At 31.6% G+C, this 27,759-nt stretch overlaps 1 protein-coding gene across 1 annotated transcript in view; it reads left to right on the top strand.

Moving 5' to 3' along the window:
- Positions 1 to 27,759, top strand: part of LOC126742945 (putative U5 small nuclear ribonucleoprotein 200 kDa helicase) — an 89,832-nt gene that overhangs the window by 14,243 nt on the left and 47,830 nt on the right. Inside the window, exons 11-15 of the mRNA XM_050449833.1 lie at positions 12,135 to 12,530; positions 15,486 to 15,712; positions 15,939 to 16,077; positions 18,961 to 19,669; positions 21,393 to 21,983. Coding sequence (XP_050305790.1) covers positions 12,135 to 12,530; positions 15,486 to 15,712; positions 15,939 to 16,077; positions 18,961 to 19,669; positions 21,393 to 21,983 — 2,062 coding nt within the window. The remainder of the gene's footprint in view (positions 1 to 12,134; positions 12,531 to 15,485; positions 15,713 to 15,938; positions 16,078 to 18,960; positions 19,670 to 21,392; positions 21,984 to 27,759) is intronic.

Below are 27,759 nucleotides of genomic sequence, written 5' to 3'. Positions count from 1 at the left end.
TGTGGTTATTTATTGCAGTCATTGAGGCAGAAACATTTTTTTAAAATTTATAATAACATTTAAAATGGTTTCTGCTCTAGGAATGGGTCTATCGTCAGATGTAAATGCAAATAAATCTCTACACTTTGTGGCTGAACTGCCGCCCTAATACCAGTTGATTGTTTGAACCCTTTCGGGAGGAGTATAAACAGCCATTGCGAATGAAAATAACGCTTTTAACTTAACTAACAGTACGACAGTCATATTGCAAATAATGCTGTACTACGGCGCACAGTGTAGCGTAAGATAGGAGTTTTGGAACTTTTGGAAGTAATATACAACCTATGTTTTAAACATATTTATGTCTTAATCTATTAATATTAAAGAACAACCAAAATGCATTACAGAGACATGGCTAGCATATTTTTGGAAATTGCGCAGGGTTTTTTTTAATACGGGACCTCTCTTCCCTTTTTTAATATTATAGCTAGTGAGATGTCATAAAAACTAGAATAATTATTGTGGTTGTGTTAAGAAAATGTTTAGAACATACAACAAACCATATCTGGCTATTATGTAGGTGTAGGTATTTGTTTGAGCAAAATAAAGTTGAATTTATGTTTATTATAAAACCTATAGTATGTAAATACCTATATCTATAGATATAGATACAGCTTCATTTATACCTTTATATTTTTAAAAAGGTATTTTTATAGGATTTTAAAAAGGTATGGAGTATAGGCGGGTAATTGAAATTATTTAATAATAAATACGTAGTTAAAAAAACTGTATTTTCGATATTTTTGAAAAATGTATCTAGGTAATAAAATAAATAAAAAATCAAATTATTTATTAACAAAAATAAAAATTACTTATACCTATATAAAAACTTAAAGGATATTATTCTAAATCATTTTCCACTTAAAATTTAGTCTGAATTATCAGTTTCTGTTTCGGTATCAGTATCTAAAGCTTCCGTTATATCTAAAAATGATTGAATATCGTGGGATTCTTCATTTATCAGATATTTTTTAATTTCATCGTCACAGGCAGTTTTTTTGTTTTTAATTAAAGATCGTCTATATGTAGATAAATGAGGATCCGAAGTTAGTAAGAAAGTTTTTATAATGTCAGTATTGGCATCTGCTCTTGAAGTTCTACGACTGTTACACAGCCGGATTTTTCGAAATTCCTTATGCTTAGCCTCTAACGCGTCCTCTGAAAGCTGGCCAATAGGTAATTAAAAAAAAAGTCAATAATGTCGCACGCGTAGACTAAGACTTTATGAACAGAACTAGGCATGTAATGCCAGCTATAAAGGCTTAAGTACAAAAGGCGGGCCTCATTAAGCAAAACCCTAAATTTAGTTACGTCAATTTTACGACCAGATGCCAATATTCTTAATATTAAATGAAACTTTTCTATTAAGCCTTTATCAATGCCTGTTATTTCGGCGCTTAAATTAGAATTCTGAAAAAAGCGCCTGGCAGTATTTCCATCATTTGTGGAGCCATACCCAGGTTTTGGTTTATCTACTATCAGACCCATTTTGCTTTTAAAATTAGCTTGTATAACTTTTTTGGTGTTCTCTAATTTTTTTTAATTTTCGTCACCTTTAACTTGTCATACTTTCATTTGTAAAAGGTATGCAATGTGCAGCAAACACTCAAAAAATCTTATCCAACAGTGGAGAGTTGATATATCAAAGCGATAATTTTGTTCTTTGGGAGGTTTTTCCAGAACATTATCGGTGTTCATTTCTTTGCGACTGGTTCAACAAATGATACATTTTGCAGTGGAGTTTGTATCGGACAAAATATTTGCAACACTGCTGTCAAACATTGTTAAAATCATTTTAAAGGAAACAAGAATAGTGTTTTCTTGAACGGGAACTCTATATTTGTTAAGCTCTCTTACTAACTTGGATATTTTTTCTTCTTCCTTACGAACAACTTTCGAGTTTTCTTTGGCAAACATAAATTTTATCGGCCGACAGTAAAATGTAGATGACGGTTTTGGATTCTCCCAAATCACATTGCCGTGGTTGTCAAGGTCAAGTAACTTTAGCGGAACCATTGCTGTCAAAAACATATATTCATCCGTGTCTGTTGCCGATGAAAATTTTTGTTTGTAGAGACTGTGTCCCGAGCTACCATCGAAACCCCACTTACAAACAAGTTTGAGATGGTGGTCTTGAATATTATTAAAATTTAAAGTTTTGAAAATGCTATCCGTTCTTCCGGTTATTTCCAAAAGTTGTTGAAGGTCGACTTCAGCGGAGGTTTCAGTTACTTTAATTTTGTCTGGTAAATATTCTTTTTTCATTATTAGCACTGAATAGTAGCTCGGGAAACAGTATGGATGAAGCGCATTTATAACTGACCGCAAAATGTTGTATTTTCTGACAGAAAGATTAATGTCGTAAAAAAGCGCCAAAGCCTGTGAGGTTGTAAGACATTTTTTATAGGCTAAATTTTGAGTGGAATATTTATAGTAATAGGGAAAGGAAGGATTACATACCTGTTAAATTACAATCCATGTTTGGCCATACTACTAATATAAATTGCACTTGCAGAAAACTTATAAAGAACCTGCTGCACACACAAAGATTTATGTATTTAAAAATAAAAATTCTCGCTCTTATCAGTTTAAAGCTATGCAGTTTTTTGTATGAGCATTGGAATTTAAAATATTTGTATTCTTTGTAATCTTCAATCATTATACTTACCATTAATGGCTTTTCTTGTTTTAAATTGCGTCATTATTTTTGTGACTTTTGTACATTGGGCAAACACTGTGCGGCGTTCGGTGCGCTGTTGCCATTTCTGCCGAATAACCTGTATATTAAAAAACCGGCCGCAATATAATACAACAATCTGCGTGAAGTCGTCCTATCAACAATGCCCTGTAGTAATTTGATATTCTTTATGTTGATATTGCTGATAAAACGAGGACCATTTTACCTACTTGTTACATAAATAACTATTTTGTATAACTCTGCGTGAAGTGATTACTTTACGCACTCTTCACGTTTTATAAAATTTACTTTTTAAATACTCACATTTATTTGACGATCGATAGGAGAAATTATAGATAAGTGAGTAGTCTGCAACGGGCGGACGCATTTTTTTAGCAATTTAAGTGATGTACATAAAATATAGTTATTTTGGCCTGTTCTACTGGTTTGTGTTAAACACTCAATTTGTTTTAACACACAAACAAGTTTTGTTATTCTCACTATTATCCGGGTATATACTAAAATAATGGCTTCTCTATGAACTAGAGGTGCAGCCTCATATAAAGATAGAGATGACGTAGTAAAATTAATTGTGTGCTACTTTAGCAATTAATTTCTAGTCTATTTATTTTCACTTCCCAGTTCTGACGACCACAATCTAATAGTACCGAACTCAAGATATTAAAAGAGAAGTTGGAAGTTCTCGAACAGGGATCGCATGTGTGGAATCAAAGAATTCTCCTTTCTGGGAGAACGTGACCCTAGTTTCTGGAGTAGTCAATGAAGTACTTGAAATACCATGTGATATAACTGAGATTTATCGCATTGGAAAATCATTAGATTCTAAACACCGCGCAGTAATTGTCCGCTTTGTTTTAAACATCAAACGAAACCAGAGCTTTTCGGTCAATAAGAAATTGAAGAACTTTCCTTGTTGTTTGAAGGTGTAACTGCCAACAGGTGCTACTAGCAGAGAAGAAGAAGTATGGGCCAAATTTATTTATTTTTATTTATTTATTTATTTATTTATAACATCATATTATAGTTATACAGTTATAATAAGTTATTACAATATCAAAATTATGCAGTTATATTCCCCTAGATGCAAGCATCTGTATGGGAAGTAATAAATGAACAGTGTACAATGTACAATTTAACAAGGAAAGGCATCTACTAATATTAGGATACAACAGACTTAAAATTATTAAGATTGTTTACAATATATTCCTTCACTATTTTTGAAAAATTTTTATTTTTGATGTTTCTAATATGTTTAGGTAATAAATTGTACAGTTTTGGTCCTATAAATTTAATGGATCTCTTTCCGAACTCACTATAGCATACAGGAAGAATTAGTTGATTATCTTCATTAGATCTAGTGTTTTGGTTATGGTTTATTGGATATCTAATATTTTCACGATTGTGTATGAAGCAACAAACAGTTATACAGAATAAAGTTCTTATGTTTATATAGGTTTCATTATAAATTTCTTTAGTAGGGTATAAGAATGGTTTTTTAAGGATTATTTTTAATATTTTATTCTGCATTATCTGAAGAGGATTTAAAGAATTGTAATGCATACTGCCCCAGAGTAATATTCCATATCTTAGTATTGATTCCACTAAACTTTGGTATATGGTTATAAGCATATTTCTGTCTAAAATATTTCTAATAGTGTAAAATTTGTAGACTAGGAAATTAAATTTTTTTGTTAAATGTGCAGTATGTAAGTCCCATTTCATGTTACTATCAATGATAATTCCCAAATACTTTACATTTGATGCTTCCTGTATTTTATCTGGTAGATTTTGAATATCTAAGTGTGTTAACAATGGTCGATTTATTTTAGCCTTTGAGAATGCAATATAGTTGGTTTTTTGGACATTTAATGTTAATTTGTATATATCAAGCCATTTTTTTACAAGCATAATTCCAGTTTGAGCACATTTTTTTACTTCCTCCCACGTATCTCCGTCAAAAGCAACAACAGTATCATCTGCGTATGAAATAATTATACCGTTTATGTTTAAAGTTGTAAGTGAGTTGATGTACAGAATAAACAACAGGGGTCCCAGAACGGTCCCCTGTGGAATCCCAATTCTCACTGTACATGGGTCACTTAAAGTGTCACCTATTTTAACGTATTGTTGCCGCTCCACAAGATAGTTCGCAAAGACCTGTAACACGGGACCCCTCACCCCGTTTTTCTCGAGGACATCAAGAAGCTGTTTGTGGGGCACCGTGTCAAAGGCCTTTACCAGATCCAAAAATACTGCTAAGCACTTTTTGCCAAAGTCCAATTTATACCTTACATGTTCAATGAGTTTGTGCATGGCATCGCCAGTACTCAAGCCCGAAGAAAAACCAAACTGGTTTTCAGACAAAAGTCCATTTTTATCCAAAAACCCGGCTAGTCGCTCCCTTAAACACTTTTCGTACAATTTTGCGAAATTAGAAATTGTACTGATTGGTCTGTAATTATCAATTAAACTTTTGTCTCCAGATTTAAAAATGGATTTAGGAATAATTCCGGTTTTAAAGATTAAGTTTATTATATATGTCAAGGGTTCAATTAGATAAATGTGAAGTTTTTTAATTAGTTTTGCTGAAATACCATCATGTCCCGGAGCACTGTTACTTTTTAAAGAGTTTATATGTTTTATTAATTCATTGTGATCTACTGGCCTTAAGAACATTGAGTTATTTGCATTTTTTAATTGAAATATATTTGACGAGTTTGGTATTTTGTTGTACATATCGATGCCTATCTTAGAGAAGTAATCATTACAAAAATTTGCTTTTTCTTTTAAATTGCAATTATTTTTAGCTTCCATGGGAATTTTAATAGGGATTTTATTTTGTTTTTTATATTTATTGTTATATTCAGATAATATTTCGTATATTTTTTTTAAGTTATTTTTATTTTCATTAATTTTTGTCTTGTAGTAAAGGTTTTTTGTGTAGTCAATTATTTTTTTTAAATTATTACGGTATCTTTTATACTCTCTTTCTTTTTCTTCTGTAAAGTTATTTTGTAATTGTTTTTTTAATCTATCTCTTTTTTTTATTGATACAATAATGCCATTTGTGATCCAGGGTTTAATTTTTTTGTTAGTTTTATTGTAAAAAATTTGTTTATGAAAAGTGTATAGGCTTCTTCTGGATTGTTTGTTTTAGACACGTCATTCCAATTTTCATTCTCAAATAAATAATTTAGTTTTATGTAATTTATCTTATTTTTAACATCAGTTTTTACAATATGTTCTATTCTCTTAATATTTAAAGCATGTGAAAAATTTAACATTATTGGAAAATGATCCGTTATATCATAATTTATTATATACGGTTTTGTGTGAATGTTAATTATTTTATTATTGTTCTTTACAAATATATGATCTAAACATGTGCCTGATTCTGGCCTGGTGATTGAGTTTATATGTGATTGAAAACCATATAAACTTAATGTTGAAATGTAATTTACCACGTTTAAATCAGTATTATTTAAGAGGTTAATATTTATGTCTCCAACTAAAATTTCAACATTATTTGACTTGTTTCCTGACTTTCCTGTAAAATATACATTAAGATCCTGTACAAAATTTTCGATAGATACAAGAGATTTCATAGTGCACATTTTTATGTTCCAAAGTTATTCGACCCACCTTTATTTTAGTGGAATCAAGTTCATGAAATGCCACTTTAGCATTTAGATTGTCTTTTACCATAATAAGAACACCATCATTTCGTGTGATATTTCCATTACTATAGTGAGTGGTAAAGCCTTGAATAATAAATTCTAAAAAAGAGGTGAGTTGAAAACATTCACTTAGGACTATAACATCACAGAAAGAAATTTTGAAAGTTGAAGTCTCTAAAAATAGTAACAGTTCATCAAAGTTTTTTTTTTACACTTCTTATGTTAACATGCATTATATTTAAAAGTTTTTTATCTGTGTCTATTTTACCACAGATCTCAACAGGCTCCACAGTTTCACTAAAAATTTCACTGGATATCGTTTCAAGCAGCTCCACTTCTTGTTGTCTAGCCATAATTTATTTTACTTTTTAATACTTCTAGATGGTATAGGTTTGTGGGGCATTCAGAATCCGTGGCATCATGTTTGAGATTATGGTTCGTTTTATATTTTTTATTTGAATGTTCACAATTCACGCATTTCCTATTTTCTTTATTTTGGGTTAAGTGACAGTCCTTTCGATTATGTTCTCCTCCACAGTATGAACAGGTGGTTTCATTTGGGCAGTCTGGACTTTTGTGGTAATATCCACAACATTTAAAACACTGTTTTACTGCTAAATTTTCATATGCAGGGTATCGTTTCCATCCAATGTATATTTTTTTGGTCCACATGATTTTTTTAAAGAGGTTTGGGGAACAGTCGGCGAAGATGGTTAATTTATTTAATTTAGTTTCCTTCATAAAGGTAATTTTAAATGAATCTTCATTATTAAAAAATGTATTTTGCATTCTTATAGATTTTTCAATTTCTTCAGTTGCTGATTTATTCTTGGCAGGATATCCAACTATTTTGACCTGTGGATTCCGTAATTTTGTTTCCTCTACCTCATAGTAATCACCCAGTTTTTGTTTAATTTCATTTTTTAGTTTCGTAACACTCTCTGTGTCATTGCATTTAATTATTAAACTTCCGTGGTGTGAAGATCGGGTTTTATCAATACTTACATTAATATCTCCAGGTTTGATGTTCTCCATTATATCGGTTTTTGTTTCTTGAGAGTCCTGTGTGCCCTTCGATTTTATAATTAAGTTTGGCCAATTTTTTGTTTTTATTGGTATGGATGATTTGTTGTTTACAACCTCTGCAAATGATGGTATTGCTGGTGCTTGGATGGCTTCGATTTTTGACTTTAAGTCTTTTACTTCTTGCTTAAGAAGTGAGATTATTTCATCCTTACTTAATATTATTTCTTGCTTGCTTTGTACAAGATCATTCAAAAGTATAAGTCCGTGAAAGTCATTGCAATTTTTGCAGAAGAACTTCATAACACGATCTTTTAATTCTATCACTTTTACTTCAGAGGACGTAAGAGCTGCACAACCCTTACACAATCTCTTCAAACAGTTGTCACATTTAAATGTTCGCGTAACTTGCTTGCAAACATCGCACTCCATTTCGAAATTTTCGATTTTAAAATTGGAACGTAGCTACTTCATTCCATTGTTAATGCATTCTTGCGCGGGTTCAACACAAACATAAACAATGATAATTTTGCAGCAAATTGGATGTTTTTGGTGAAAATAATTATGTTTAGCTAAGTAAGGCACTATCTATTTTATAGATTCACTGTTTTTCAGAATTTATATGCACTCGGAACACTTTTATTTACGCCGTTTTACGGAGCAACATTTCACGCGTTATATATCGACTACGTTCATCAGTTATTTCCAAATGAGTTATAGTTTTAAAGAATGAAAAGTCTTTCTTTTTTTAACGCTATATTGACTTTAAAACTGTTTGAGGTGTTAAGGTTGTATCTATCACACAGGTGCCCTAGGCTTCCTTAGTGTAGATGCTGCATTTTTCATCCAACCTGTTCGTGATCACCTATGTTTATTTTCAGCTTTTTCCTTTGTTTTTTCTGCTTCAAGTTTTACGGAGTATTTTTAAATTACTTTACATTATCAGTCTTTTCAATAAAAATGAAAGTCGAGTTTTAGGCCGTTATATTGTCATAATTTCTTCATATCGAAGCCTCAGAAATCTCCAACTGATTTGTTGTTATACAGGGGTTAATAAAAACTTGAATTTTTCTCTAAACTTTTAAATACCCTGTGGAGAAAATTCTCAATCAAATAATGATTCTTTTTGCTGCATTTGCAAGCCTCATCTTTTCTTAACAACTTGTTTTTGAGTCATTTCGATATATGTATTCTTAAAGAAAAAGCGCTGGCTTAAAAATATTGCAAAGTTGGCTGACAAAAGAAATGTGGACAAGTTTCCATGGCACCGTGGCATGTCAAAAAGATTGTCCATGAATTACAGATGTAATTTTGGTGTACATTTTTCAGTTTTTTTGAAGCGTTTTTAAATTATTTTTGAAAGTGTTACGGAGCTGTTGCATAAGCGATACGTTTAAAAATGATAGCTCGGAAAAGGCACAAGCCGTTGCTCTACGAGACGATGGTCGTTCACTTAGCAGAAAGCAAGAATTGAATTGATTTAAAGAATTGCAGAAGGGCTTGGCCATCCACGCAGTACGGTATCCGATGCGATACAAAGGTTCAGACAAACCGGTTCTTATTCAAGTAGACCTGGACGAAGAGCAACGTAGTTGAGGATCAATTTCTTTGTCTTCAATTTTTTCGAGCGCGAGTGGTAGTGTTCGCGGTACCTTGGTTTGACCTGATACCGTACGAACAAGGTTAACGGATCAGAGTTTAACATCTCGTGTACCTGCTATAGGTCCTCTATTAGATGCGGGTCATGGAAGGCTGCGCTCGGATTCATGCAGTTTGGGACTTGGACAAAGGTCGAAATATTCTTTTTACAGACGAGTCTCGTTTTACTAGATGTTCAAATAGCATGGAGTAAGCCTGGAGAAAGATACTGCCAATGTTGTATCTCTCCTAGAGTGCAATTTGGTGGCAGAAGAGTGATGGTGTGCGGTGGAATTTCATTGGAAGCCCGTACAGACCTTGTTACACTTCAAGGGGGTATTAATGCCGATAGCTACATATAGGAGAACATTTTATCTTGATGTACGATAATGCTCAAAGCACAAATAGCAAGGCAATACTTGTTACCAATACCTTTATATGTTGACGTTCATGTATTGGACTAGCGCCCCATAAGTCCTAACCTCAACCCTATTGAGCACTTGTGGAATATACTGGGAAGAAAAGGCAGAACTACGGCTAGTTTCAAACTTTGGCTGCGTCAGAAGAAGCACTGATAAGCGAGTGGCAACAAATACCCCAAGATGCGATTGCTTCTATAATTGAATCTATACCCGAACGAAGCAACCCGAAGTCGTTATTCAAGCTGGTGGGAGAAATACCCGATTTTAGGAAAAAATTATAAATTTTAATAACGCCGTTATCCATATTTCTTTACAACATTTTATTGCTAATAAAGTATTATTGAATTATTTTCTTTAAGCCAAGGCTTTTTCTTTAAGAATACAGATATCAGGATGAATTAAAAAACAAGCTATTAAGAAAAGATGAGGCTTGAAAATGCAGTAAAAAGATTCATTATTCGGTTGTGAGTTTTTTCCACAGAGTGTTAAACAGTTTAGGGTAAAATTCAACTTTTTATTAAACCCTGTATAATAACAAATCCGTTGAAAATTTATGTAGATTCGATATTAAAAAATTATGACAACAAAACGGCATAAAATTGGGCAAAAAAAGGAACTCCACAGGGTGGCACTCTGGGGCCGTTGCTTTTCCTATTATATGTTAACGATCTCTCAGAATTCATTGGGGATGTTAAATTGTTCATGTACGCAGACGATACTACTATTGTAGTTACAGGAGAAAGTATGGAGGAAATCGAATTCAAAGCCTGCTCTATTATAAAAAAGTTTAACGATTGGTGTGGGGGAAATCATCTTATAATGAATTTGGAAAAAACTTAAGGCATAAGTTTCTCAAAGAATGTGTCGGAGGCTCAGAGTTTTTTTGTGGTTTTGGATACTGTTTCAATTGTCTGCAAATCGTGAGTTAATTTTTTAGGGTGCATAATAGACCAACACCTATCTTTTCTTTCTCAAATTGACGAGATATGCAGCAAACTATCTAGACTGTATTTTTCATTGTTTACCCTTAAAAGGCATCTAGGAATGAAAGGTCCCTTTAGTGTACCCTAGTGGTCCTATAGGGTACCCTCTCCTGACCTCACATGTTGCTGTTTGGGGTAGTAGATCAGAGGCACAGAGGGTATTTGTATTTCAGAAAAGATTTATGAGACTGATTTTTGGTTTGAAATATAGTGAGAGCTGCCGTGAAACATTTAAAAAATATTATATTTTAACAATGCCCGGAATTTAAATATTTTAATTATTGTTATACATATTTAAAAATCAAGAACATTTCTCCAAAGTAAGTGATTTTAATAAATATAATGTTAGATGTAAGGATGCTCTTTATTTGCCAAAATTTAACTTTGTTTATTTAAAAAAAAAGACCCCCATTTTATGAAGGAATTAGCTTATTTAATCAACTGCCTGCTTCGTTGAAACGAATAGATAACTTAAATATATTTAAAAATAGACTAAAACAGCTTATTATAAGTTCTGTCGTCTATGATATCAATGAATTTAGCAACATGCTGAAAGTCACTCCTGCCTAGTCAGTGTCTGGACTTTTTTGTACTGTTTGTTGGTACTTTTGTGGTTATTATAGTTTCTAAATTTTAGATGCGTGTAATTAAGTTTTTTTATAATAGTTTTACTCTTTTAAATAAGTTAGTTAGGATTATCAGTTTCTTTCTCCTGACTTGTCTTATTCTATTGTATATATGTAGTATCAAATCACCAACTAAATAAGTAATCAGTAATGATTGAATTTGAGCCAAATTTTCGTTGACGGGTAATTTTGCGCGCCTTTTCTAGTATCCCCATTGTTATTCATTAATGGTCCCATCATAAAAAAGCTCTTTTTATATTATTTAACTATCTGAACAGTAGCGTGAAGACATTTGACAAACAGTGTATGAAATAAAATAAGAATTGTAGTAAAAATTGTTGTTTTTAGATTTTAGATAGAAGATTTTAAAATCCAGAACATCTTAAAATTACATGATCAATATCATAATAATACTTTCAGCTAAAAGATAATTTTTTTGTCTTAAAATATAGCACACTAAAATCAAAATAACACTTAGAACAATACTAAGTTAATTTGAGATATTAGAATAACATTCACCCTAAAACATGCTGGAGAAACCATTGATATTACTACAAATATAATCGCACATGCACAAAAAAGTGTGCGATTCGTCGATATTGTTGGTGTCCCTAGTAGATTGTTTGCCCAGAATATTGTTTTCTCTGTTTTTTTTCTTTAATTTAGTAGCAATATCTTAATAAGGACGTCATACGAACATTGAGGCGTCGTCATTTAAATAAATGCTGGTTTAAAACTTATCACCAGTCCTTTCTTCTGGATATAAAACTTCTACAAAGATAATTTCAGATATTAGAATAACATTCACCATAAAAACACGCTGGAGAAACCATTGATATTACTATTACTACAAATATAATCGCACATGCACAAAAAAGTGTGCGATTCGTCGATATTGTTGGTGTCCCTAGTAGATTGCTTGCCCAGAAGATTGTTTTCTCTGTTTTTTCGAACCCTTCAGAAGTTTTATATCCCAAATTAGGACACTAAATTTCCTTTGACGATAAACAACTATTTTAATTTTTTAGGTGGAGAGAAAACATTTACCTCTCTAGTCCGACTGATTATTATTGATGAAATTCACCTGTTACATGACGAGAGAGGTCCGGTCCTCGAAGCTCTTGTTGCGAGAACTATAAGAATGATCGAATCAACACAAGAGGAGGTAAGATTGGTCGGTCTCTCGGCCACGTTGCCGAACTACCAAGATGTCGCCACGTTTTTGAGAGTCAACCCCGATACTGGTCTTTTCTATTTTGATAACAGTTTTAGACCTGTTGCTCTGGAGCAACAGTACATCGGTGTGACCGAGAAAAAAGCTACTAAGCGCTGTCAGATTATGAACGAAATTGTTTATGAAAAGACTATGGAACATGCTGGGAAAAATCAGGTGCTCATCTTCGTGCATTCTCGTAATGAGACAGGTGAGTCCACTTTATATTAAATAAAATGCTTCTTATGCAAACATAAATTATTTTAAAAAAAAAAACATATCCTTTGAAAAGATCCAGTTATAATGTTAAATATCATAAGTTAGGAACAGTTAAGAATAAGTAAATGACGTGATTTTAAAAGCATATACTCTGTACAAAGGAGTCATCGTGGATCACGTAATGATGCGCGTGGATTGTAATAAACTGCTCCCGGATTGTAATAAAATAATTACAACTTTGGTGATACAGCCCAAAAATTAAAAAAAACTTATTATGTTATTAATGTTGGTCTAAATCCGATTTATTCGGATATATTGCAGCAAAAAACAACGTTTACTTTAGCTTTAGCAATTTTTTTCTTTTGTATAATGTACGAAATTCTAAGTGAGAATCAATTATCAATACCTAGAACTAGCTTGTTGATTTAAATATTTTAGTTAGTGTATTTTATAAAAAGAAGAGACAGAGGCACCATTTTTCTTAAAGCCATTTTTATTTTTAATGTTATTATGAAAATATATGCTATGTTATTAAAAAAAATATATTTTATTAATTATTGTTGTTATTCACATAGGTATCTAAAGCAGGCAAATGAAAATAATAATGTTTTAACATAATAAATTGAAACTTTGAAATATTTTCGTTTACTTAGGAGGAAAAATATTGTTATAGTTGGTAGAAAAATAGATTCAAATGAACTTTCTTGCTTTAAGAATTTTAATCTCTCAAATTTTATTTTTTTGATAATAATTATAATATTTAATTTAACCTTTAACTAAGAGTATCTTAGAGGTATACCGATATGATAATATTTAAGTAAAACCAACTGATATTGATATAAATTATGTCCTATTTCACAGCAAATATATTTAATTGTTAATAAAAAATAAACGGCAGCGTATTTTACAAAAAGAATTATAGGATAATTTGTTCCATATAATTTCTTTCATATCGATGTTATGTTGCATATTTAATATTTTCTTTTTGTTATAAAATGTTTTTGTATGGTATTTGAGCATAAATATTTTTTTTATTACAGTTTTATGGTTGAGCTAAAAAATTGTTCAGGATTTTTGCAATAAAATTTGTACTCTGGATGTAAAGTTAAGTTATGCCCCTTTAATTGTTTATTTTATTTAGGAAAAAAAGAATGTGATTAGAAATGTGACAGTTTTTGATTCGTTTTGGGTTTTAAACCGAACCTTATTTCGAAACGATGCTATTTATTGTTAAACTTTTAATTTTTTTAACTATATTTACTATTGTGTATATTTAAATTGTAAAATAATGATGGGTACTCTATTATACTAGGTGCAAAAAAACGAACTGCATACAAATAAAATATTTTCATTTTGAAATAGAGTAAGCCTAATGACTTATACAATAATAAAAAATATTTCTATAATTTTTCAGAACTTATAACTTTTAGTTTTAATAAACAACTAGTCAACGCCAAAATAATTGGCAACGAAAAAAGAACTTAAATATATAACTCTTATTAAAAGTAATTAAAGTTACAAAATTGAGTTAAAAAAATCCGAATTAGATATTAGACTTTTTGAGATAAGATCTTTTATGTCTTTTTTCTTATTATCACTCGGTTCAATTTTTTGGGGCAAGCCAGTCCTAATGTCAACTTTTCGATTGGCTTCATTTTTCTTCTTTGAGATCCAACAATTACTTCAATATAATTATCAGAGATCTGAGCATACGATGTCCGCTAAAAGAAGCTGTACGTCTTATCTTTTAAAAATTGCAAGATACAACATTTCATTGAACATCTTTTTTTTAAAATTGTACCCCAGATGTTCTTGAAATTTTTTGATATCAAGAAAAATATTTGTGTTGATAGTTCATGAACATTTAAAGCCGGATTTGTTTTTCTCGCATTTTGTATTATTGTTATATATTGATGGGGAGTGTATATGGTCCGAATGTTAACTTTCTTTTTACTTCCTTCTCTATTAGGGAGTGTATATTGTTTCCTTTATTTTGTGAATGTTCCTTAATAAGAAATTAATGTGTTATGCTTTTTATGTTATACCGATTAATTGCATATAAATATACACTTTTAATAAATTTATTCTTATTCTGACCACAGCAGTTGTCAGAATAGAATATTATATGTAGGTCTGTCTGGGATAAACTGGATCGCTGTTAAAAAATGTATCAAAATATTTTAAAATGCATATGTCTATTTCGATTCTATCACGCTTAGCTTCGGTTTCATCGAAATAAAAACAATGAACATCTTTGACGCATGATGTTTTTTGGCATTTTTTTCTATTTTTTCCAAACGGTGAAGTTGTAACGGTGAATAAGTTGTTTGGTATCTCTCCTGGGATACTGTAGGACCGCTTGAAGATCGTAAATTACGCCTTTTTTATTATGCGACAGTTCAGAGCGATCTTTTTTCTTTTCTGTCCGGCATAATGCTTTTTCAACTAAATGATTTCGTCTTCTAACTTTGCTTTGGCTGCTCCGACTGCATTAAAAAAATATAAGCATTGATCGCACTGATCCTTTTTAGGCTGATGAAATCCGATATTAAAGTTATTTGTAGAAATATGATTATAGATCCAATATTTTCCAGTGCTTTTATCATTTGATATTTGATCTTCTGCAAAATCCCTAGAGTTGAGTAATAGATTTTCTTCCATCTATGTACTCACGTTCAGTACTCGATCTGAAAGTCTGTCAAATCATTACCACATCACTATAGGGAAGTTAAAGAAAAATATCAAAGCCTTCTACAATGAAATATTAATTTTGCTCATTTTAATTATTTATCTTGACCGGACATGGTTGAAGAGTATTTCTAAAGGAAATGGATATGGCAAAAATTGGATATGGCGCCCATAAGAAAAACAAAAGTTCACTTTGGCTTCATTTAACATACTTTCTAATATTAATGTAGAATTAACCTCATATCTTATTATTTAATAGGTAAAACTGCGAGAGCAATTAGAGATATGTGCTTAGAAAAAGACACATTGGGTCAGTTCTTAAGAGAAGGATCTGCATCTATGGAAGTTCTAAGGACCGAAGCAGAACAAGTTAAAAATAACGAACTTAAAGATCTTCTTCCGTATGGATTTGCAATTCATCATGCTGGTATGACCAGAGTTGACAGAACGCTTGTTGAGGATTTGTTTGCTGATAGGCATATACAGGTAATACATTTTGCTTGAATTTATAAAATAATTAAAAGGGATTCTCTTTCGAGATTATTTTAACTTCGCATATCACCAATGTCAGGCTGTTAATCTATTGTATATTACATATTTCATTAATTCTTAAATTAACTTTTTTCCCTTAAGATTAAAAAAAGCTTTACTTAAACACTCTTTAATGTCCCTGAATTGAATACTTTTTACTTAAGTCGATATTGTGTTTTAGGTGCTAGTTTCTACTGCTACCTTGGCGTGGGGTGTAAACTTGCCCGCGCACACGGTTATTATTAAAGGTACGCAAATATATGATCCTACTAAAGGAAGATGGGTTGAACTAGGAGCATTAGATGTTCTGCAGATGTTAGGTACGTATATCTTTTTGGGTTCGAAACTAAGCCGATTTTCTTGGTGTTAGCATTTTTTATATTATTCTTAAAATTTTTTCTTAAAATTATAAGAAATAAGGTTCAGTTGAAATCAATTAATTTTATCAATGCCTGTATTTTAGAAAGTTATTTTCCATTTTCATGGAAAAAAGCAATCGTGCGGTTTCCTAGCTAAATATACGAATCCTAAAGGACTAAAGGATCTAAGACCGATCAGTATTCTTTCGGTAGTTTCTAAACTTCTTGAAAAACATATTAATAAACAATTGTACGACTTCCTAAACACGTCAAATTTTATCTCATCGAGCCAGTCAGGATTCCGATCTGGTTACAGCACCTCTACTTGTTTAGTTAATCTTTTAAATGATGTTCGTCACAGTGAAGATAAGAAACTAATGACTTGCCTGGCATTTCTCGATTTCAGCAAAGCATTCGATACGATTAGCCACAATATGCTTTTAGCCAAGCTTCATTACTATGGACTTTCTGATAATTCTGTAAAATTTTTCGAACAATATTTAATAGATAGATCCTTTTGTGTGGAAATTGTGAGAGATTTTCAAAGCGTTCGATCCGAATTTGTACCAATTGCCACAGGTGTGCCTCAAGGCTCAATTTTGGGCCCTCTGTTGTTTTCCATATATGTTGCAGATATGAGCAATTCTATTGAAAACTCGAAAATTCAACAATATGCTGATGATTCTCAAATATACACTTCATTTTCTTTAGATTATGTAAACGAAAATATTGACAAATTTAACACGGACTTGAATAATTTAAAAAAATTCTCCGATGATCATAATTTAAAACTAAACTCCTCTAAATCTTGTACGCTATTTTTTAATGCTAAATATCAGATTGAGAGAATTAGGCAATTATTTGTTCCACAAATAGATAATATGCCTCTGGCCTCAGTTTCAGAGGTGAAAAATTTGGGTATACTTTTTGATGATTCGCTAACATTTCAAGCACATATTAATAATAAATTAAAAATTGCTTATATAAGATTGAAAAAACTTAATTATTTTAAAAAATGGCTACCATCCAAAATAAAGTATCAATTATGTGACAGTTTAATATTATCGCTATTCGACTACGGTGATGTGGTTTATGGTTCATCTTTGACGATGCAATTAGCACACCAAATACAAAAAATACAAAACAGCTGTATGCGTTTTTCTTACAATATTCCATTTAGAGAACATATTAAACCTCATTTAAATAATAAAAATATCCTTAATATGAGTTACGGTAGAAAACTTCATTTTTATACTTTTTTACATAGAATCTTAAAAACTGGACAACCCTCATACCTTGCAGCGTTATTTAATCCATTTTTACATCAGCATCATACAAGATTTGTTAATAAATACAGGGTACCTCAACATCGCACTGCAGCTTTTCAGAAATCTTTTACATTTATAGGGATTAAATTGTGGAATGATTTACCAGATGAAGTAAAGGAATTTACTTATAAAAGATTCCTAAAATACGCTAAGCAATTTCCTATTAATGAGCAAAAAAAATAACCTACATTTCTTCCAAGCCATGTGTGCTGTGCTGTTGTCAGATTTTCCCGCAAAAATAAAATAAAATAACATAGGATATCCTGTGAAATTAATATTTTTACTGTTAACTGCCCTTGTTTTGTCTCGCGCACGCCTTTCGCCCTTTTTTTCTGCCATTTGCTGTTCCATTGAAAATTTTATTGACTTATTTACTTATTTATGTATAGTTTAAGTGATACAGGGTTACCGCGCACAAATTCACATGATTTGTGTATTTTGTGTTATCGGCCACTATGGTCGCGCTGTAGTCCTTTTTGTCCTCGGGTTATATAGTATATAGTTGTAAAATTGATTGTGTATAATTTGTATATGTATATATTGGGCAAATAAAGAAGTTTGATTTGATTTGATTTGAAGAGTCAGAATTTTCGTCAAGCAAAAATGACAATCATCGACGTGGTTTTTCTGAACGATATGCTTATATAAATATGTATATATAAATATGTTTTTTTACTCATCGACCATTTCTACAAATGAGTTCGACATGCGTTGCATAACAAATCGGGAAACCATATTTTTCTGTTCCCTAACCCAAAATAGTGTTTATAAGCATTTTTCAGCGAATCTCACATCACGTTTCCTTGTTTCGAGAGACGATGTATCCGCCACAATCATAACAAAACTTCTTTGCGTTTACTTTACATACATTCCGTGGCATTTTAACCGACCCCTGCTCCACACTTAATGGGTCATATTAATAAAGTGAAACATATGCTTTTACTCTACCTCCGTCTTTTTTTGTTGTATTAAAGCGGAATGTGTTATCTCAAAAAACTTAAAGTATATCTTAATGGATTGTAAAACAAAATAGGAGGTGTGAGTTCGCTCACATTAATTAGAAAGTTATTTTACAAATGTTTAACCTCACGTGAGGATTTTTTTCTTATACTGTTACTAAGATTATAAAAGTAATTAACCACGGGAACGGATTAGTCGTAGGAAATCCGTCAACTAGCGTTTGGAAGGAGTGTAAAATTGACACTAATGTCATCTTCACTCACGCAAGATAAGTTGCATACGTTCTAACATTAAAAAATTTTGGAATAGGAAATTTTGATTTGCGACACTTCCAAATTTTAATTTTATTAGATTCTCTCAAAACGTTTAATATGCTTCCTACAGCACCACACATTAGAGCATTTAGTAACAAATATCGCCAAACCTACAATTACTTTCTTTTAAGATTAATACTTCTCTTCTGTAGGGCTACAGTATACTAATAAAAAAATATAATAATTATTTAACACTTTTTATTACTTGCAAAATTATTATATTTATTTTTTTGTTTAAATAGGTCGTGCAGGAAGACCACAATACGATACCAAGGGTGAAGGTATTTTAATAACCAACCACAGCGAACTTCAGTATTACCTCTCGCTTCTCAACCAACAATTACCCATCGAATCTCAACTCATAACGAAATTACCAGACATGCTCAACGCGGAAATTGTGTTGGGAACCGTTCAAAACCTTAGAGATGCAGTTACCTGGCTAGGTTATACTTATCTATACATCAGAATGATGCGAGCTCCAACTTTGTACGGAATATCGCATGATCAAATAAAACACGACAGATTACTGGAACAACATAGAGCTGATCTCATTCACACTGCTGCTCTTTATTTGGATAGAAGTGGATTAGTTAAATATGATAGGAAAACAGGTCAATTCCAAGGCACCGAGTTAGGACGTATAGCTTCACAGTACTATTGCACCTACGAAACTATGGCGACTTATAACCAGCTGCTCAAGCCTTATCTGAGCGATATCGATCTGTTTAGAGTGTTTTCTTTATCTGGAGAGTTTAAAAATATTGCCGTGAGGGAAGGAGAGCCCGGGGAATTGCAAAAACTAATGGAGAGAGTACCTATACCCATTAAGGAGAGTATTGAGGAACCTAGTGCGAAAGTAAATGTGCTTTTGCAAGCGTACATTTCCCAATTAAAGTTGGAAAGTTTTGCCCTGATGTCCGATATGGTTTATGTTACTCAATCAGCGTCCAGGTTTGTTATTTTAATTATTCAACTTTATATTTTGCGACCAAGTATCCTAATTTAAAAACGTTTTGGCTAAGCTCGTTTGCAGATTCCATAAAATTGGCACTAATTTTAAGTAATGACGTTTAATTAAAAACAAAAAAAAATTATACTAAGCGATCATTACAAAAACGTCGATAGTGTTGTTTTGAAAATATAGATGATCGGTACAGAAAATATTTAAACATGGTGTTCAATGATACCAATCGTACTTTTTTCTAAAGATGAAAGCAGTTATTTTTGAAATTAAATGAAGTTGATATTTAATATAAAAATTTTGCGATCAATATTAAATGTTGGTAGTATTTCTTCTAGATAAAAAAAAAATTGAGTCATTTCATTAAACAATAATTGTTTCACATTACTTTCGAACTTTCTACGATGGCCACGTATGAAACTAGACAAAAAAATAAAAATTCGTTTTTCAACAATTTGTTGCGATAAGTGTGAATATAATTTTTTCCAGCAATGAAAACTTACTGTATACAGTTCATTCACGATGAAAGGAACAAATTCATTCTAAATGTAGGTGTTCTTTTTTTCTCTATAGAGTACCTCAAAAAGAAACTAGGGCGTCAACATTAATTTTTTTAAATCGAACACCCTATATATCATATACATCATATGTACATTTTACAATTCTACAATATATTCTGAATACTTTTTGTATAGCATACCATAGGCCTAAAGTTAGCGGTTTGTCAACTTTGACGTAATAGACTAAGGAAACATATGACATTGGAAAATAAAAATCTATATCGGGAAATAACTTCTAATTGCACATTTTCAATCACTTGCAATCATCAACAATATTTGGTCTAATCACGTAGAATTTGGACTTCAAATAGCCCTATAAGAAAAAATCTAATAGGGTTATATCCGGTGATCTTGGTGGCCACTCAGTCGATCGTCTTCGTCCAATCTATGCGTCAGGAAAAATTGCATCAAGAATTGTTCGAAAATAATAAGCTACTTACTTTTTACTAAATCAACTTTTTACGAAATCACAAAAAATTAATGTTGGCGTCATAGTTTTTCTACTTGAGACACCCTGTAACCAAAATTGTCATTGCAAAGGACGCATTGAAACAAATGGACAACAAATTAAACATTAGTTGCAACAAATCTATAATACATTTTTTTGTTTTAATTTCATGTGTCGTTAGTCTATTAAGTCATATTGACAAACCATTGCCTTTAGGCATATGGTAACTTTAATAATAATGACATTTATTTTCATAATGACAAAAAAAATTAATTAATAAATTAATTTTTTTGTCATTATTATTATTTTTTAGTATTGTCTTTCTTTTTATGTGGTTATCATTTTAAATATAAGTTTCTAACTAATCTGGGATTGTATTTAATGAGCAACGTAAGTTTAACAATCGTTCGAGCCATTGTGCGCCGACGGTCGAGTTAAAATACCTTTTATTTTAACCCTTACATAAAAATTACTTAAAACATAAAAATTACTTAAAACTTTTTGGATTGAAAAAAAAAACTCTCTAAATGTTGAATGGCGTTTCCATCCCCGGTAGTTTTGTTACATTCGCTGGAATCACAATGATTCCAAATATTACTGACTAAAAAAGTAAATTTGTTTAAAATGCAGAAAGATAAATTCTGATCCCACATCAACTTAAATTTTTAATTAAAAAATTACTCATTAATCTCATTTTTATTTTAGGCTTATCAGAGCTATTTTTGAAATAGTATTACACAGGGGCTGGGCTCAACTAGCTGATAAAGTTTTAACCCTATGCAAAATGGTAGATAAGAGGATGTGGCAATCTATGTCGCCACTTAGGCAATTCAAAAAAATGCCTGAAGAAATCGTTAAAAAAATTGAGAAAAAATACTTTCCATGGGAAAGACTTTACGACCTTGGACCTAACGAAATTGGAGAACTGATTAGGGTACCCAAATTGGGCAAAACGATTCATAAATATGTCCACCAATTTCCGAAATTGGAGCTGTCTACTCACATCCAGCCGATCACTAGATCCATGCTTAAAGTAGAACTAACTATTACACCAGATTTTCAGTGGGATGAAAAGTTGCACGGACACGCAGAAGCCTTTTGGATTTTCGTAGAGGATGTCGATTCTGAAGTTATTTTGCATCACGAATTTTTCTTGTTAAAGCAGAAATATTTCCAAGATGAGCATTTAGTTAAATTTTTTGTGCCGATTTATGAACCTTTGGCACCACATTATTTCTTAAGGATCGTGTCTGATAGATGGATTGGTGCTGAAACACAATTACCAGTGTCATTCAAGTAAGTACATATAACCATACACAGTGTTTGATTAAGTAAATAATTTAGCAGCTTTTTGCTGGAATGTCCAAGCGCTACCAGTATGTTGGTGATTTGTATCTTTTCATATAGATAAAAAATATTACTTTAAAGTTTAAATTCATCAAAAATCATTTAGAGAGCGATATGACGCGTGACGTCACTTGCTAGTAACCTTAGAACATTGATAGGCTAGAATTAGCATTGTTGTGGAACTATAGGTAGTTTCTTTGCTTGCAACATCTCTGATGCAATGGTTATGTAGAAATGGCAAAAAAAACACTTTATAATATCATAAAAAATTATCGCTTACTTTGACAGGCACAAAACAATACCATTCATTCACAATACCATTCATCTTTAATAAAATATGAATTTTTTTTTTCATAATATATGATAAGATACTCTATAAAGTAAAGAAGTCAATATTCTAAGTTAAATGAGTGCAGATGTTGTATATTAAAGAAAAAGGCAACAACATCGCAACGCCGCTCGATCGCATTGTTTATTCCACCGACGCGACCGATCCAAGCAATCTTTACCAGTGACATCGTCAAAAAATATTTACATGATAAATATTTATTATTAATAGATTATGCTTTACATTATAAACAATATTACCGTTTATCAAGCCTGTACGCGTTTGTTTTTTAACGTATGTACTTCATTAGAGTAAACGTATTTATCTAATAAAAAGTTATTATAGATTTCTTAATAGGTTTTCATTATTCTATGTTTATGATGACGTTTGTCCCTTTGGTTTTTACCTATTGGTATTTACTCATGATACTATTACTGGAAAGATAAACCCACTTGGCGATGTAATTTCGTGTGACTTTGCGCATGACGTCACTCGATGACAAAAATTCTGTTTGTCGGTTATAAGCAGTATTTTAAAGTCTTTTTTATTTAACATTACTTAAAGCCTTTTTTATTTAATATTAAGTATTATTATATTTTGTTATATGAAATATGCTATATTTGTTATATATATGCTACTATTTGTTATATGAAATATGATTATTATAATAGTATGTAAAATATTTCCTTAATAGTGTGTAGGATTCGTGGATCCGTAATAATACTTTATAGGCAAAAAAAAAGGATTTATGGTTTTTATTTAACTTTTTTTTACTTTAAACGAATGTCTCTGCAGAAAAATATCAGTGATATAATATGAACATATTTTATTATGTTGTAAAAAAAATAAAATAAAAATAGAGGATTGATATACAGCCTATTGTGACAATTAACTTTCATAAAATTGTGTGCGCTAAGTATACATATGAGTATTGGTTGTTGATAATAATAGTGTTACCCTTAAATGCCAAAAGAAAATGCATGATGCCATTGATGACATACAACCAATTAATTTCACTTTCTTAAGTATCTATAATCTATATTTTTTTAAATTGCTTATGGGTAGACGTGTTATTAAAATGGTTCTGTAATCCATTGTCGGCAAACTTGTTTGTCCTTTGGAAATCTAAAGAATCGGCAATTCGAAACTGCCTTACTTTTTTTGTTGTTGTTGCTTGAACAACCCACCACTGCACAGTACACCATGATAAAAAATGTTTAATTATTATAATTTAATAAACTCTGCCACATTTGTCACTAAAAACAAACACAAAATACACACAAAACAAATAAACCATGCCCTAACCCTAAATCCATCGAACATCTAAAGCAAAAACGAAACGTCATATTAAAATGTATTAAAACTCTGTTCATGTATTAAAAGCTGTTCCTGGAGAAATTTGTCATCGACTGACGTCAGGCGTGCGAGAGAGATAGGCTCATCTCATGCGCGTGGGTTTATCTTATGAGTATTAGTATTCTATCATGGTATTTACTTGTGCAAAGATCGGCTTAAATCGCCTTTTTCCCATAGTGCCGCACAAACGGCAGAGTTTTTACTATAGTAACAGTTGAAAAATGTAATAGTAATCGTGTGAAAAAATGACATTTCGCAAGATGACAGCAGCTTTTGCTTGCGGTGTTGCCATTTCACATTTTTTAGAGGCGGTTTTAGGAATAAGAATGTTAATAATTTTTTGTTTGCTTTTAAGATGTTATTTTTGCACTTACAGAATAATATATATCTATTTCTACTTTTTAATTATTTAATAAATTAAATTAACATTATTATATGTGTTGACATATAGCTGAAAATTTCTTTTTTTGAAAATGTGTGTGCACTTGGTAACAGAGAATCGATGAATATGTTTGTAAACAAAACACTTCCCTTCCCCCTGTGGACATGTGAAACTCAAACAAAGTTGTTGTTTAGTAATTTTAACTTTTCAATGTTCTAAGTAGTTAACTGATATTTTTGCTGCGGAATGCAAGTGTGAATGCTCGGTAATCGTCGATGTTTTTACAAGAATTCACGTGTTTTATTTAAATAAACTTTTAAATAATTTTTTGTTTAAACTTTGCAATAGATATGCAATAAAAAAAATCATTCTAGCATTATTGATCTAGTGTACCTGTACAGGGTGGCCAGATAAGAACGCAAAGTGCTGTATTTTGGAAACTTTTCGTCGTAGAGACTTGCGGTAAAAAATTTTATGACTAAAGTGGCCAAAAGAATACCGTGGAAAATATTTTTACATTTTCAAGATGGTCGCCAGAGGGCGTAACCGCCATATTAAACTTTTTAAGTGATTTTTCACTGAAATCTACTTAGTAAATGTTACGAAAAAATATATGCTTTTTAAAGCTCAGCTTTACTCGAATAATTTTTGTTTAACACTTTGTGACGTATCTATTAAAATAAAGTGGTGGGGGGTAATTTAATGTTTTTTTAAATAAACAGCTGTAACTCCTAAACGACTGAACGGATTTTAACAAACTTGGTCTCATTGGACAAAATATTTATTGTTCCATCAAATCCGTCTTATCTGTGATATGTCTAGTTCTTAGAAATGCCGCTAGAGCGCGTTTTTTGATCCAATAACAGAAAATTGACCAAGGAAATAGACTTCCTCGCCCAATCCACCTCTGTTGAAATCTTAAATCTACATGTTCTCGCACATTTCTTGAGAAATGTGCTGGGCAACCGTCTAGTTGCAAAAACATATTTCGTCGTAATTGCAGGGGTATATCTTCTAATAAAAGAGGCAATTAGTTTACCAGAAAATCAAGAAATACGGCACCATTTAGTGGTTGATCAAAGAAATAGGGATCTATAATAGTTTTGCCCAGAGTGCCATACCACACACTGAGACTCCAATGGCCTTGATGTTGGAGCTCCCGCAACCAGTGAGGATTGTTGTCACACCAATAATGCATATTATGCAAATTAATGTTTCCATCACTCCTAAAAGTGGCCTCGTCTGTCCAAAGAACTTCGGATAAAAATTCTCTATTTTTCCTAATACTGCCCAACATCTAATGGCAATAATCTAACCATCGGTCAAAGTCTCCATGATTCAAGGCTTCATGTAAAACCATATGATATGGGCGCAGTTTAAAAATTTGAAACAAACCCATTGCGAAATATGTAAAGTAGTATTTTTTGTGACATAAAAATTTACCTGTGATCCTTTAAAATGTTTAGAATAGTAGTACGTGATATACCCAACGCGCGAGACATTGTTCTTGTACTAACGTAGAGATTGAATTCCACGTATGCTAAGACATTAATAATATTGTCTTCCCTTGCTCTAGCCGAGTGTCTTCGCAACTGAGGTCAAAAGCTGCCAGTATTATGCAAATTTCGCACTAAACACGGAAAAATTCTCGCATCGCGTAAACGCCGATTTGGATATCGAGCTCTGTATATCCTTTCAGCAAATGCCGCATTTTGAAGACATTCAAAGTATACCGCAATCATATCGACAGCTTCATGTGTAAAAGGCATTTTAATAGTTTTAACGCTTTGCTTATCTGTGCAGCAAACAACTAATTTTAATATTTGTTGACAAGTTGATTTTAGGCATTTGTTTTTTTCCTCCATGGCCTACCCTTCAATATTCTGCCTACCTTGCACTTGTATTTTTATATGCATTGATTATTATGCCCCTACGCGTTTTTTTTTTGAATTTTTTGAACAAAGAGTATTTTAATTATTTAAAAATTATTATATTAAGACATTTTGTCATTGAACCTTGAAAAAAGACAGATAAATAACAATAAATATCGGTATAATATCGTCTTATTAAAATTATATGATAACTAAATATTCTTTCTTCGATATTTCAGGCTACGAATAAGATATCGAGATTCGGTTTTCACTGGCCTATTTAGCTATCATTTCACTAAATTTTTATGAAAAAAAAGTCATATTATTGCATTTAATTTTTTAGAGAATTTTGCAATTTTCTGTTAGTAGATCAAAAAACGCGCTCTAGCGGCATTACTAAGAATACAATAAATGTTTTTTCCAGCGAGACCAAGTTTGTTAAAATCCGTTCAGTCGTTTAGGAGTTACAGCTGTTTATTTAAAAAAATTATCCCCCACCACTTTATTTTAATAGATACGTCACAAAGTGTTAAACAAAAATTACTCGAGTAGAGCTCAGCTTTAAAAAGCATATATTTTTTTGTAACATTTACTGGGTAGATTTCAGTGAAAAATCACTTAAAAGGTTTAAGATGGCGGTTACGCCCCCCTGGCGACCATCTTGGAAATCTAAAAATATTTTCCGCGGTATTCTTTTGGCAACTTTAGTTATAAAATTTTTTATCGCTACGACGTCTCTAAGAAGTCTCTACGACGAATAGTTTCCAAAATACAGCACTTTGCATACTTATCTGGCCACCCTGTACATACAGGATGGTTCTCTAGGAACTGCATCGGTGGAGAAAAAAATTAAGAATTAAAAACTTTAAAAGGGACTGCATCATTCTTATCTGGCCACCCTGTACATACAGGATGGTTCTCTAGGAACTGCATCGGTGGAGAAAAAAATTAAGAATTAAAAACTTTAAAAGGGACTGCATCCGTGGGAAAAAAAATTAAAGAACTAAAAACTTTAAATGACTGAAAATTTGGCAACATGGCAGTTTAAATCGAGGTTCTACAACTAAATTTTATGACGTTTAAACAACTTGACTAAATAACTAAAGTTTTATGACTTCCAATGTTTCTGCTACTTTGGCAAATTTTCAACGTTTGTACATTTATTTTTTTTGTACTGGCCGATGCAGTTCCCGGAGGACCATCCTGTATAATCTAATAACTTTATGTGATAAATGTTTTTTATTAATCTAATTATTATAATTATTATTAATATTAATATTAGTCGGGGTTGCATTTAAAATAAATCAATACACTCTAAATAAAATAAATCACAAAAAAAACATGAACACATGCCTCAAGCAGTACAAAGCAACCACCCTGTCGTTCGTCCAGCTGTGTGGTTTCCGCATATTTTTTTCAATTTTTATTATAGTTACTAATCAACCAAACTGTCTTGGCCTCTGACCGACGCTAACGAAGAAGCGAAAGAGTCCGTAAAAGACAATGATAAAAAATGGAAAAATCAATAAATCGGGGTACATATACTGCGTTTTCATTCGGCGTATTTCACGCTTTTTCTTATTTATGTTTTTAGTCAGATAATATTATAAAGATAAATGGTTGACTAAAAACCAATATTATATTTACCAGTATACAGGATATCCCAAAAATTAAGTCCCAATATTATACTATCAGCCGTTTCATTCCAGGACTAAAAATATAAATAAAAGTTGATATCTAACATCTAATTATAACTAATTTAGTCTTCTTACTAAAACATTTTTGCTG

The sequence above is a fragment of the Anthonomus grandis genome, chromosome 12 (assembly GCF_022605725.1).
Source record: "Anthonomus grandis grandis chromosome 12, icAntGran1.3, whole genome shotgun sequence".
In the NCBI taxonomy this organism is placed as follows: domain Eukaryota; kingdom Metazoa; phylum Arthropoda; class Insecta; order Coleoptera; family Curculionidae; genus Anthonomus; species Anthonomus grandis.
Note: the sequence above shows the minus strand (reverse complement) of the source record. Positions and strands in the feature narration are given on the sequence as shown.